This window comes from Mustela nigripes, chromosome 4 (genome assembly GCF_022355385.1).
Source record: "Mustela nigripes isolate SB6536 chromosome 4, MUSNIG.SB6536, whole genome shotgun sequence".
NCBI classification, from domain to species: domain Eukaryota; kingdom Metazoa; phylum Chordata; class Mammalia; order Carnivora; family Mustelidae; genus Mustela; species Mustela nigripes.
In genome coordinates this window covers 105,142,807-105,156,620 of record NC_081560.1, presented here as the reverse complement: position 1 = coordinate 105,156,620, position 13,814 = coordinate 105,142,807, and the positions used below count along the sequence as shown (strand labels likewise).

At 44.1% G+C, this 13,814-nt stretch overlaps 1 protein-coding gene across 2 annotated transcripts in view; it reads left to right on the top strand.

The window, feature by feature from the left end:
* Positions 1–6,775: 6,775 nt before the first annotated feature.
* CDK13 (cyclin dependent kinase 13) overlaps positions 6,776–13,814 on the top strand; it is a 121,341-nt gene continuing 114,302 nt past the window's right edge. For both annotated transcript variants that reach the window (XM_059397239.1, XM_059397238.1), the window contains exon 1: positions 6,776–8,085. In XM_059397239.1, the coding sequence (XP_059253222.1) occupies positions 6,872–8,085 (1,214 nt within the window). In that variant the 5' untranslated portion in view covers positions 6,776–6,871. The remainder of the gene's footprint in view (positions 8,086–13,814) is intronic.

The following is a 13,814-nucleotide window of genomic DNA, read 5'->3' as shown; positions in this document are numbered from 1 at the left end:
GCTGAGTATCTTTTCATCCCCAAATCATTACAAAAGTTCCTCCAGGATAGGTATGAAACATGGTTTAATTGCTGGTAATGTGCCTCTGAACCATGTGAGACATGAGTGTGGGAGCAGCACATCTATTACTTCAGAGTTTTACTAGCAAAATTCACCTTAAAATTTTATCACAAATATTACCTTATTCTGAAATACATTACCTTTCTCTCTCTATCCCAGGCTTCTTTAAGAACAAAGTGATGATGGATTAACATCAAGAGCATCACTGAACTTGACTTTCCCTCCAACTAATTCCCTAAACTTTTTGTCCCCATACCCATTGTGTTCCCAGTTCCTTCCTTAGTGAATGAATAATTTAATTCCAAAAGCCATGGTATAAACGCCAGGGTTCTTCTCCCGTAGCTCTCCCTTCTCTTCTTTCTCAAATCCTGGGAAGGGGCGGGCACCTCAGTTTGAAGGCATGGGGGAGCCCAGAGTGGTGGGGGACACACAGGGAAAGGATTTACCCTCAGGGAAAGGCTTCAAGGAGTTCAGCCTAGTGGAGTGAGGGACTTAGCCTGGGGTACCAAAATGAGGCCATGGTGCTACAGAAAAGGATACTGGTGCCCCTGAGATAGGAGACCGGCAGCCTCAAAATCCTTTCATCCTGAAGAGTCATTACTAAATTGCTTGCCCTTCTGGTGAGGGCCAAAGAACCACACTTGGACCTTGTCCTTCTCAAGCCCAAGCTGCTGGGCAATGTAGCTGATCTGCTCCTGTGTGGGTTTTAGGCACTTATTTTGAGATGGAGTCTGAGGTTATATTTAGAATGTGCAGGAAGGACTGCTGTCCTTAATTAATGATATCCATCATGGAAGTGGAATGAACATGGGTCACACTGCAATATTTAAGAATTTAGTTTGACTGTAATAAAATTGGAAAAAGCAGTGGCTTAAACATATTGCCAGCTTTATGTCTTTTTTGTCCAGGGTTGGTTTGACACATGCACAATGTCCTCAGGGAGACAGGTCCCTCTGGCCTTCCTTCACCTAGTAATTCTTAGCACATGTTTGTTTCTTTGTAGTCACAAGAGGGCTACTCAAACTCCAGTACTGCATTTGAATTCCAGACGTAAAGAAAAGTAAGGGTGAAGGGCAAAAGGCACAGGGCACTTAAATTTGCCTTCCATTTTAAGAAGTATTTACAGAAGACTTATCCTATAACTTCCACTTGCATTTCATTGGCCAGAACTGCATAATACGTTTATGTGCTTCATCTGCAAGGAGTGCTGGGAGATGTAGTTTTTCACCAGGCATATTTATACCCCCTTCAAAACCAGTGTTCTGTTACTTATGATCAGGGAGAATCCATATTAGGAAGGTCTCTAGTAGTTCAGTCCACCATTCCTGTTCTATAAATAAGTACCCTTCAGCTTTATTGAACTGGGAAGAACTCTTTTCCTCATCACCTGCCCCCCCTCAACCCCCAAATCGCCACACACAGAGGCAGCATTGCTCTTCTGCAAAGGATTGATAGCCAGTATGGGCTCTGAACTGTGTGAAAGATGAGCATGGGAGAGGCACAGCTTTTATTTCTGAGTTTTACTAGTGAAATTGATCTTAAAATTTTATCATAAATTTTGTGTTATACTATTTTGTACTGGGGAACTTATTACTATAGCTGTGTTCAATATAAGTCTCAGGACTGATAACACTGTGAACCATTTTGTAATTTTTTTTTTTTTAAGAGAGGGAGGAGCCAAGTTAGAGGGAGAGAGAGAATCCCAAGCAGACTCCATGCTCAGGGAGGAGCCCAGTCTCACAACCCATGAGATCATGACCTAAACCAAAATCAAGAGTGAGACGCTTAACCAACTGAGCCACCAAGGTACCCCAGGAACATCTTGTAATTCTTAAAAGACTAGACTATAAAGCTAGATGGATTGGGGTTAGGATCCCAGAGCTATATTTACTAGCAATGTACATTTAATCTATCAATGCCTCGGTTTCCTCATATATAAACTGTGGATAATAATTTTTATAAGTGGGATGATAGGATACTTTATGTCCAAACTGGAAAATTTTAATGTGATGGGAAGGGGATAATATTAACTATTATCCTTGAACATGTGGCATAAGACCAGAATTATGGTCACCCTACTTCAAGGTACTGATGAGAGGATTAAATGAGAAAATAAAGCATTTAGTACAGAACCTGATACAGAGCAAGTGCTCAGTAAATTCTAGCCACGTTTTTATTTTTGAATTGAAAATTTCCATTGTTTCAGCTTTTCTAGCAATAATATGTTGATAATCTTCCTTATGATAAAGAATAGTGGACTGCCATAAGAAGAGCTTGATTTTTTTTCAAGGTGGAGAAAAACCTAATTGAAAGTCAAACAGCCAAATTCTCCAGAGGAGGAACAGTGTTGAAAGAAAGACATTCATTAGAAGCACAAAGCAGGGAGTCAGAATTTTAATGATTTTGTCTATTATTTCTCAAAGGTTTTGGTCTGAAGATCCCCTTATACTCTTAAAAAATTTTTGAGGACCACAAAGAGTTTCATTTACATGAGTTATATCTACTGATATTATAAATAAAAGTGGAAAATATTTGAAAGCATTCATGCAAAATAACAATAACCCCATCATATATTAACACAGCGAACATTTAACTATTTTTTAAAAAATATATATATTTTATTTATTTATCAGAGAGAGAGAGGGAGAGCAAGCACAAGCAGACAGAGGCAGAAGCAGGCTCCCTGCTGAGGACGCTGGGATCATGACCTGAGCTGAAGACAGCTGCTTAACCAACTGAGCCACCCAGGCATCCCTTAACTATCTTTACAAATAAGAGTGAGAGGATTAATATTTTGGCAAATCTCCTTACTGACTAGTTTAATAGAACTGAAACTGATTCTCACTTCTGCCTTTTTGTGCAATTTGTTGCAATATGTTGTATTGGTGAAAATATATGAACTGAGATAGGTCCTTGGAAATGAGGGAATATTTTAATAGCCTTTCTGTGGTTATTCTTTTATACTACACCAAAACTCCACAGTAGTTTTTTTAAAAGTTAGTTGTAAAGTGGAATCAGAAATCCCATCAATGAACTTTTTGTACTGTTATATCAAAGCCTGCTGGTTAGTCTTGCACTTTGAATGAACGTTTTACTCAAGATTTTGTAAAATCATCCATTAGTTTATTGAGTCATTCAGACATTCCAAATGTTTACATATTTGAGAAACCTAATACTGTAGAGCATTCAAGAAAACATAAGAACACACAAGCACACGTTCCATTAGCCATAAGAATGATGATGTCATGTTGTGTTTGGAATACTCCACTGTAAATTCAGGAGATGAGAGTGATAAAAAAAATCATGTTTTTTAACTATGAAAATAGATTTGACTGCATGGGGCCCTGAATAGGTTTTAGTCTTAAGCCACACTTTAAGAACAGCTGATATGGTATGATATGACCATTAGGTAAATAAAACAAATCCACTACCTGCTTTTTTTTTTTTTAAATCAGGAAGCAATAAGTTATAACACACAAACAGTGAGATACTAAAATATAATTCCAAATGGCAATTTCAAATCTTTTTATATGCAGACAAGTAGACATGCTTAAGAAACAGATGGCTTCTGGGGCACCTGGGTGGCTCAGTGGGTTAAAGCCTTTGCCTTCAGCTCAGGTCATGATCCCAGACTCCTGGGATTGAGCCCCACATTGGGCTCTCTGCTTAGCGGTGAGCCTGCTTCCTCCTCTTTCTCTCTCTGCCTGCCTCTCTGCCTACTTACAATCTCTGTTTATCAAATAAATAAATAAAATCTTTAAAAAAAAAAAGAAACAGATGGCTACTAACTTATAGGTCTTTCTCATTATTTTATTTTATTTCTTCTAAATTTGAACTTGATTATTAGTATTTCAATGTATGCAAGCAGGTATCTTTGAGAAGCTCCTAATTTTTCATTTCTTCCTCCTTTCCATTCTTCCCAAGACAGAATCTCTGCAGAACATGTAGGCAGCAAAACCTTACTAAAAATATTTTAGGGGACACCTGGGTGGCTCAGTGGTTAAGTCTCTACCTTCCGCTCAGGTCATGATCTCAGGGTCCTGGGATCCAGCTCCGCATGGGGTCTTTCTGCTCAGCAGGGAGCCCCCCCCCCCTGAGCCCTGCCACCCCCCCCACTTGTGATCTCTGTAAAATAAATAAATAAAATCTTAAAAAATATATATATATATATATATATATATATATATTTATTTTTTTTTTTTTTTTAGTACATCTTTTCTGTTTGCAACCTGGCTTGTAAGCTGCCCACTTATTACGGGTCAAGGTTGTTTTTTGTTTTTCCGCAAGTACAGATGACATTCTCAAGTGAAATTGGTTACAGATTTGAGAACCTGCTAAATAAACCTCTTACTCTGGTTTCCTCTTCTGTTACTCCAGGCTTTTCAAAGTACAATGATAGTAGTTAATCCTATTTTTGGGAAAAAACCACTTGCTAACTGGTCTCTAGCAGACTATAAGACCTCCACTCAGCAATACTACCAAGGAGAAATTTGTTTTAGGCACCCTGCCCCTTACTTCTCTATTCAGTTTCTCAATGCCCTTACCACTTCCTGCTGGCTACACACTAGGCCCCACTGTGGCCCACCTAGGTCCACCTTCCTGGGCAATGCTTTGCCTCCTCCTTTATCCTTCAGCAAACACACACCCTTTGTATTCACTTTAGTCTGATTTTCGGTTTAGATTAGTCCAGTCTGAAATACAGTGTTAGTGGATGTCAAGCCAATTAAAAATATTTACACTAGGGCATGAATGATGGATGGATACCAAGTGTTTAGGAACTAAGAACCAACTGGTGATCTGAAAAAATAAACCTGCAAAGGGGTTGCTATATGTAGTCCCTGGGTGGACTCCTTAGGCTTTTCTTTTCAAGCACATGAAAGCCACCTGGCTGGTTCAGTTGGTAATGCACTGGACTCCTCCTGATCTCCCCGTAGTAAGTTTGAGCCCCATGTTGGGTGTAGAAATTACTTAAAAATAAAATCTTAAAAAGAAAATAAGATATCTATCACTGAAAGGTAAGCTTGGTAAGGCAAGAAATTAGATGTGAAGACAGCGAATGACTACATTCGGCGCTTCCACAGGTTTAGATATTAAGGAGAAAGTGGGTGAAGTGCTGAGAGGGCAGCCCTGATTTGAGCAAATATTTGGACTTCAAGCAGCTGTAATAATTCTGGGATTTCCAGTAGTCTCTTTTGACGTTTCATTTACTCCCTGAATTAACGTTAAGGCTTTTTTTTTTTTTTTTTTTAAGTGAATTTCAGCGTTACTAATGCTCAAGAATGTGATACCCAAGTGTGTTTTTACGTTAAGATGGGGCCTCGCACTTGGGCGTAGGTAAGACAGTTTAACCAATGCCACCTCCGCCGGCTTTTGCGGGGTGCCCTCTTTTCTCCGCAGGGTCTGGCTAAGGGCACAGTGATGGGGGGACTACACAGTCCAGAAGGCCCCTAACTTAATTATTCAGTCCCCAAACTCTTGCTGTTGCCCTGATCTTTCAACAGGCGGGCGGGCAACTCCGCGTTGGACCCAACAGGCACGACCGGCGTGCCATCACTGCGAGAGACTCAAGCGACAGCAGTAGGCGTACACGAATCCTCCCTCTCCTTTCTTTAATCCTGCTTCACACGTAGGCCCCCCCCACCGGAAGTGTAGCCGTTTCCACATTACGCCACTTCCGGTCCGCGCGCCCGTCTCTGGCGGGAGCGAGCACGCTGGTGCGCGGCAACTTTGTTCCCGCCTCCTTTGCCCCAACACCACTCACCCTCGGCTTTCTCGGAGCGTGACGTGCGTGCGCGCCCCCGGCCCTGCGTCAGGGCCGAGGGGAAAGGCCGAAAGAGCGAGGCGAGAAGGAGGGGTTGTGGAGGTTAGGGCCCAACCAGCAAGTCCCGTCGCCCTCCCTCCTCCTAGACAAGGATCGGAGAGGGAAGGGGAGGAGCGAGCCGGGGCCGGCCGCGCACACCAGGAGCCTCCTCGTGGAGGGGGGGAAGCGGAGGGAAGGAGAGCTCCGCCACCTCTGTTTGCGGCGGCGGCGAAGGAAGAAGAAAGTCAGGGCCCGTACCCACCGCCACAGGCTCAGAAACTTCCCCCTCCCCGCCCCTATCTCCCCGGAAACAGCCCCCCGCCCAGCCCCGCACACTCGCTGCCCCAACCGTGAGCCGCAGCCCGGTCGCCCCCGCCTCGCCCCGCCCCGCCGCCCGTCCCTGCGGGCGGCAGAGTGCGCGAGGCCCTAGGCCGGGAGTTGTTGTCAGGCCCAGGCCACTTCCGAGGCACCCGCCGTGTGTCGCCGCCACCACAGGAGGACGACGTCGACGCGGAGGAGGCGGCGGCGGCGGAGGCGTGTTGTTGTCTCGCCCACTCCCCTCCCCTGAACTCGCACCCAACGTCAGGGCGCGATGGAGTGAAGCGGGGACGAAGGTGGTACTTCCGCGTTGCGCTGCCCGAGCCAAGAGCGCGGCCGAGGCCGCTCCCCCACCCCCGGGGGCACTTGGAGGACTCCGGACTCCCCCGCAGGTCAGCGCCCGGCGCATCTGGTGTTTTCGCTGCCGAGGATAGGACGACGAGCACGATCGCGAGCTCTGCCCCCCGGATTCCTGCTTCTCTCGGGCCCGGAGGCCGCTGCATACCCGACTGTGACCTGGAACCCCGGGACCCGAGTCCTGACCCGGATTATCGTGGCGTGTCTTCTGGCCGGCCCTGGCGCTCGGTGTCCCTCCGCCGCCGCCGCAGTTCGCGTTTCCGGCGGGGGAGATGGCCAGGATCTGACCCGGGAGGAGGCCGCACCCGCGCCGCGCTCTGCGGCGGGCTCTAGGCGATGCCGAGCAGCTCGGACACGGCGCTGGGGGGAGGCGGGGGCCTGAGCTGGGCGGAGAAGAAGTTGGAGGAACGCCGCAAGCGGAGGCGATTCCTGTCCCCTCAGCAGCCGCCGCTGCTGTTGCCGCTCCTGCAGCCGCAGCTCCTGCAACCGCCGCCGCCCCCGCCGCCTCTGCTCTTCCTGGCTGCTCCCGGCACGGCCGCCGCCGCAGCCGCCGCCGCCGCGGCCTCCTCCTCTTGCTTCAGCCCGGGCCCCCCTCTGGAGGTCAAGCGGCTGGCGAGAGGCAAGAGGCGCGCAGGAGGGCGGCAGAAGCGGCGCCGCGGGCCCCGCGCCGGGCAGGAGGCGGAGAAGCGTCGGGTCTTCTCGCTGCCCCAGCCGCAGCAGGACGGCGGTGGCGGTGCTAGTAGCGGCGGGGGTGTGACCCCGCTGGTGGAATACGAGGATGTGAGCTCCCAGTCCGAGCAGGGGCTGCTGCTGGGGGGGGCCAGCGCGGCAACGGCGGCGACGGCTGCCGGGGGAACGGGGGGCAGCGGCGGGAGTCCGGCCTCCTCCTCCGGCACCCAGCGGCGCGGGGAGGGGTCGGAGCGCAGGCCCCGCCGGGACCGCCGCAGCAGCAGCGGCCGCAGCAAGGAGCGCCACCGCGAGCACCGGCGGCGGGATGGGCAGCGCGGCGGCAGCGACGCCTCCAAGTCCCGCAGCCGCCACAGCCACAGCGGCGAGGAGCGGGCCGAGGCCGCCAAGAGCGGCAGCAGCAGCAGCAGCGGCGGCCGCCGGAAAAGCGCCTCGGCCACGTCTAGCAGCAGCAGCAGCCGCAAAGATCGAGACCTGAAGGCCCACCGGAGCCGGACTAAGTCGTCCAAGGAGCCGCCTTCGGCCTACAAGGAGCCGCCCAAGGCCTACCGGGAGGACAAGAGCGAGCCCAAGGCCTACAGGCGGCGGCAGCGGTCCCTGAGCCCGCTGGGAGGCAGGGACGACAGCCCGGTGTCCCACAGGGCCTCGCAGAGCCTGAGGAGCCGCAAGTCCCCCAGCCCGGCAGGAGGTGGCAGCAGCCCGTACTCTCGGCGGCTGCCGCGCTCCCCGAGCCCCTACAGCCGCCGCCGCTCCCCCAGCTACAGCCGCCACAGCTCCTACGAGCGGGGCGGCGACGTGTCCCCCAGCCCGTACAGCAGCAGCAGCTGGCGCCGCTCCCGGAGCCCCTACAGCCCCGTGATCAGGTGAGTCCGCCCCCCGCGGCGTTCGTCCTGTGCGGCGCCGACCTGTTCTCTAGGAGGCTGGCGAAGTGGTGACTGGCCTCTTCCGAGCCGCCCCGGTCGGCCACCGGCGCTGGAAAACCCAGCTTCAGGCCGGGTGCAAGTAGGGAGAAGCGTTTTCGCGCGCCCAGGGCACCTTTTAGGGGGGTGGAGGGACAAAGCAACAGGTCCAGCGGAGCTGTTCTCGCTCTGCCGGGGAACGTGTCCAAGAAAGAGTTCCCAGAGTTTTAAATTTGTTGCATTAACATATTGACGGGATTTCTCTCAACTGCTCTTTGCATTTCCAGCATTTTCTTTGGGAAAACCTAGAGGTGGTTTAATTTGTCATAATTTTGAAAGCTCTCTGAAGAGGTTCCATCTTTGGAGATTTAGGGACGGACCCACATATTGTGGAGGAGACTCGGAACCACTTGCTGATGTCAGTTAGATGTGGATTGCATATGTTGCAGCTGATGCATAGAGCGGTGAAAAAAGCAGCTTTTCTCTAGAGTTTCTTCTTTTAATAGCTGAAAAAAGCTTATGTGGAAACTTACAGTTCTAAATTCTTAAGATAAGGAAGATGCTCATTTTGTGATATTCTTGTGTGGAATGGTTTTTTAAGTGTTAAAAGAAGAGAAAATGACAAGCTTGTGGTTTCGCTGTTGGTTTGTGATGACACCCAGTTGCTAATAACGTATAATTAATTGGTGTAACCAAGTGAATGGTCTTGTTCGCCGTTACAGTATTACACTGTTTACTATTATATTAAATTGCTATTTACATTTACTTTAAAGTTAGCTATATTTTTAAATATCACGATCATTGTTCAGAAATCTTTTTAAAAGGTATAATTTAACCTAGCGAAATTGGAGTAAATCTTTTATGTAGTTGTTATACCTTGTTATATAATTCTGTTCTTCAGGAAGAGTATGAGCATTGATCTATGCATACCTGTTCAGCAAAATTAATTAAAAATAACTTTTGAATATTTTGGAGGTTCTATTTCTTGAGCTGTCTGGAAATTCTTATAGTTTAGTGTATTATAGTTTAGAATATTAAAAAAATGACTTTTCGCTGGTTGTGTTTTTCCTATTGGTCTTAGTTTTCAGTAATGCCAAGTGGATGCAAGTACTTCTGAGTAGACATTATGTTGAATTTCAGTGCATGTACCTGTAAAATTACCGAATCTCTTTGAAGTGTCAGCCTAGTAAATATTTGTCAAGATGGGATGCAAGTAGAGATCTGGTTGTGAGTTTGTCCTTAATTGAAAGCAGCTGTACAAATCTCTTCATTCTTACAATGTTCGGTACACTTAAAATACTAATAGATGCTTTAAGGAAAGGTCTGTCAACACTGAACTCAGTTCACCAAATTTAGCCTTTGTATCTTTATATCACTCCTTGCATTTTACTTTTAGTTAAAATATTTTAGATTTGCCAGAGGTTTGCATTTTTTTTATTGTTTGTTTGTTTGTTTTTGCAATTAACATTGTTTTTGAAAACTGATTAGGTTAAGCCTCAGGACTTTAGATAGCAATTTTGAGTGTTTGATGCAATTTTAAGAAATTGGGTTTGCGTTTATTTGAATTTTTAGTTGCTGGATGCTTCAGCAAGGTCCTGCCCTTAATAGTCGTAGGTATTTTATATATATTGTGTAGTAGTGTCATGTATGATTAGTATTATTTGTATTTAGCAAATATTTACTCAGCACATCATATGCTAGTTAATGTTTCAGGGCCTGGAATAGATTAATGAAGGAAGCTGAGGTCCTTGCCTTCATGAAGATTGCATTTTAGAGGACCATTCATTGCTGAATCTTTTCATGGTTTTTATACTTACCACTGACATTTCTAAAGGATTGGATTTGGACAAAGCTTTAGAGTATCTCGGCCAACATTCCAGACAGCTGTCCATTTGGTGTGTGCCTAAATACATCTAGACATAGAAAGACATTACTTTGAGACAGCCTCTTCCATTAGATTTGGGACTTGAGAGTTCTAGACTGGACTGCTTTGCCCCAGTATCTTAGCAAGACTCAGTTTCCTAAACTGTAACAGGGAAATACTTGTGGCGTTTTTTTTGGATGATTTCAAGGATTAAGTGAAAATTTATATTTTGTAAAGTATAGAAATACTATAGATTATTATGGAAATGTAATGTGGTTATTATTGAATAGTTTGAATTATTAGAACCCTTCGCATTGAAACTGAAATCTCCTTCTGTATAACTTTCTATCCATTGCTTCAAGTTTAACCAGAGCAAACTCGACTGTATGCTACTACTTTTTAAAAATGTAAGACACTTGCCAGTCTTCCTAGTCTTTCCTTCTTTGGTCCCAAAACTTCATTTGTCATGAGATATGGTTTTCAGATTTTTCACATTACATCTGTTTATCAGCTGTCCTGCTTAAAATTTAGGGCCCAGAATTTACACCTAACATAGCTGATTGGAAAAGTTAAAAAATTTTAAATACAGCAAGTGTGTTATTGCTGTTTAGGAACAGTTAATTGAACTCATTTGTCCAGTTTAGTGCAAAAAGTTTTACTTTAAGAATTTAGCAATGACGGGGCGCCTGGGTGGCTCAGTGGGTTAAAGCCTCTGCCTTCAGCTCAGGTCATGATCCCAGGGTTCTGGGATCCGGCTATTTGCTCAGCGGGGAGCCTGCTTCCTCCTCTCACTCTCTGCCTGCCTCTCACCTACTTGTGATTTCTGTCTGTCAAATAAATAAATAAAATCTTAAAAAAAGAAAAAAAAAGAATTTAGCAATGTCTTAAGTGGCTTGTGTTATTTAATGAATAGTCTGCTGGATTTTGAGCTCTGAAGGCAGCTATCCTGTCTTAACCCACCATTGTATTCCTAGTGTTCAGCATAGTATTTGGCAGAAATCATTGCTTAATAATTGTTGAATGGGTAAATGAAGGGATGATGGAGTTTACTGAGCATATGAAATATTGTGGGCCTGGATTGTATAAGTGTTTAATAGAGACCATGTGTTATGCTATGAGAAAGAGCAGTATGATCTTTTACCAGCCCACGTGGACCTTATATATTAAAGACTTGTCAGCATAGATATTTTAAGGAGATGCATGCACATTGAAAATAGTATTCAAACCATAGTATGAAGATTTTTCTTGGTCTTATTTAGTTCCTGTCATGTGAGAGTGTAGTAGAGCTGTTTTTGAAGGGAGGGAATGGTACTGACATTTGGGTCTTACCGTGTGCCAGGCATTGATAAATACTTAACAACATACATTCACCTCCTACATTTCTATTGATAGATGGGGAAACTGAAGCTCCAAAAAATAGAAGTGATTTATTCCGAAGTCAGCTTGGATTCAAACCCTGGGCTGACTGAAGTGACATGTGCTTTTTTTTTTTTTTTTTTTTTTTTTTTTTTTTTTTTTTTTTTTTTTTTTAAGATTTTATTTTATTCATTTTACAGAGAGAGTGAAATCATAGGTAGGCAGACAGGCAGGCAGAGAGAGAGAGAGAGGTGGGGGAAGCAGGCTCCCTGCTGAGTGGAGAACCCGTTGTGGGGCTCAATCCCAGGACCCTGAGATCCTGACCTGAGCAGAAAGCAGTCCAACCCACTGAGCCACTCAGGTGCCCCTGAAGTGACGTGATCTTGATACTAGATATTGATTCTGTCATGGCATTCAAGGGAGCTGACCCCTTCAAATAGTGATCTGTTTTGCTAAAATTCATCTCCTGTTTGGGTATTTATGTATCAATTTCTTTTACATGACCGTTTTTTGCAGCATTTTCAGAATTGTAAAAAACAAATTCTTCTAGAGATTCTTTTGGCTCATTAACTTGTAGCTTTTGAGTATGAGTCTAAAAACATGTCCTTGAAGACTTTAATTATATTTAGTTATTGACAGTTTTGTTTTGTTTTGTTTTTGCAGTGGGATATCTTGATCTGAAGTCACTCTAGTCAGATCAGTTACAAACAGGACACTAAATTGTTATATATACTGTTAATTGGTTCTGTTTATGAACTTACGGAGATTCTGTGAGATTCTTTTCCACTGAGAAGCAGCAGAAGCCTCCGTTATGGAGTAGTATTAGTGACCCTGGGAGTCTAAAGATGGGTGGACCGGTAGGTGTAAGTGAGTGAAGTTACTAGTATTTACTTGTGTATGGTACGGGGTACCTCTGTCATGGTTTATTTAATGTAATTGTCCTAAAAACTGTGTTCAGAAATATACAAAATGAGGACATTTCAGAATAAGGAAAAAAGGTCCTTTTAACTCATAAAATGCTGCTGATTTGGTTTGTACTTAATAGAACTAAATCATGAGTATCCTTAGGTGAATGTTATGCTTAAAATGTTTTTTAAAAATGTCAGATATGTAGGATACTAGAATAAATGCAGAAACACTCAGAAGGAACAGAAATTTAGGTGAAGTCTTAAGTCTCCAAATCTGTAATCACTTATTTCATTCTCAAGATGGCCTTGTGTTTTGTTCCTTCTCTGACCAAACTTTACCCAACATTTACATCTGCACAGTCTTTATCATTTATTTGTTCTAACACTAATGTTTATCCCCGTTTCCATTTTCAGCAACTCAGTTTAGGCCTTTGTTTTTAATCAGACTACCTGTTACTGTTCTTTTCTTTGCTGTTCTTCCATTCCTTTCTTCCCAATTCATTCTTTTAAAGGAGAATTTTCTTAAGTTCTTGGTCACATTGCATCACTTCCACAGTCCAGACTTTCCAATGCGTTGTCAGGTAATGCCTTTTATGAACTGGTCCCATTCTATCAGATTTCTATTTTTAGAGGCACTTTTCTCTGTAGTTTTACTCTTGCTGTTCTTTTACCTTGAAATGCCCTTTTCCCCCTCTTCTCTGCTTCAGGCTTTGCATTCAAAACCCAGCTCCAATTCAACCATCTCGAGATCTTGCTCCATTCATGTAGAAAAAGTTCATTCTTACATTCCTATGGCACTTTGCTTTATCTTTGTTATAGAGCTTTAAAAAATTCTATATAATATTCTGATTATTTGGCTGGCTACATTTGTATTTTCTCTACTAGACTGTAAGCTCCTGGAGGACAAATTTTAGTGTGTGTTTATTAGTGTTTGAATCAGTTTAAATAGCATTTTTCTGCACAGATTAATGCAAGCCAACTTTGCACAGATTGAAGTTGTATCTCTGAATTTACTTGCTATTTCACATATACTTTAGGATAGGTGAAGTGATTGGTAAGGAGAGAATTTAAGAACCTTCTCTTTCCAGCTGCTGCTTTACTGGAATGAGTTGAGGATGCTAGGAGTCACTTCTAGTGTGAATAGAATAAATTCAGACCTAGTGTTTGTATTTGCATTCTGCTGTACTAATCAAGATAAGTGATATGTTTTCTTCGTGCAGATTTTCTGAACAAACTGTATGCCAAGCTTTATTTCCTCTCTGAAAAATTATAGCTATTTCTCAAAAATCAGTTGAAAATTAATATTCATATTTTAGATAATTTTGATCTCTTATTCTCTGCTTTTTCTATGAATAGCACTTAAATTTTTATTGTTGTTTTTGTTTTTGCTTGGCTTTGTTTTACAGGTAGATATTTGTAAACTTTAAAGTGGATGTTAGAAGCAAAAGTATGAGGCTAGAGTCAGAAGTATTACTTGTTTGTAGTGATTTTTTTTGTGCCTTGAATTTCCACACATCTAAGTTGTGAGAGAATCTAGTTTTCTTAGTATATTTTGGAAACAAAAT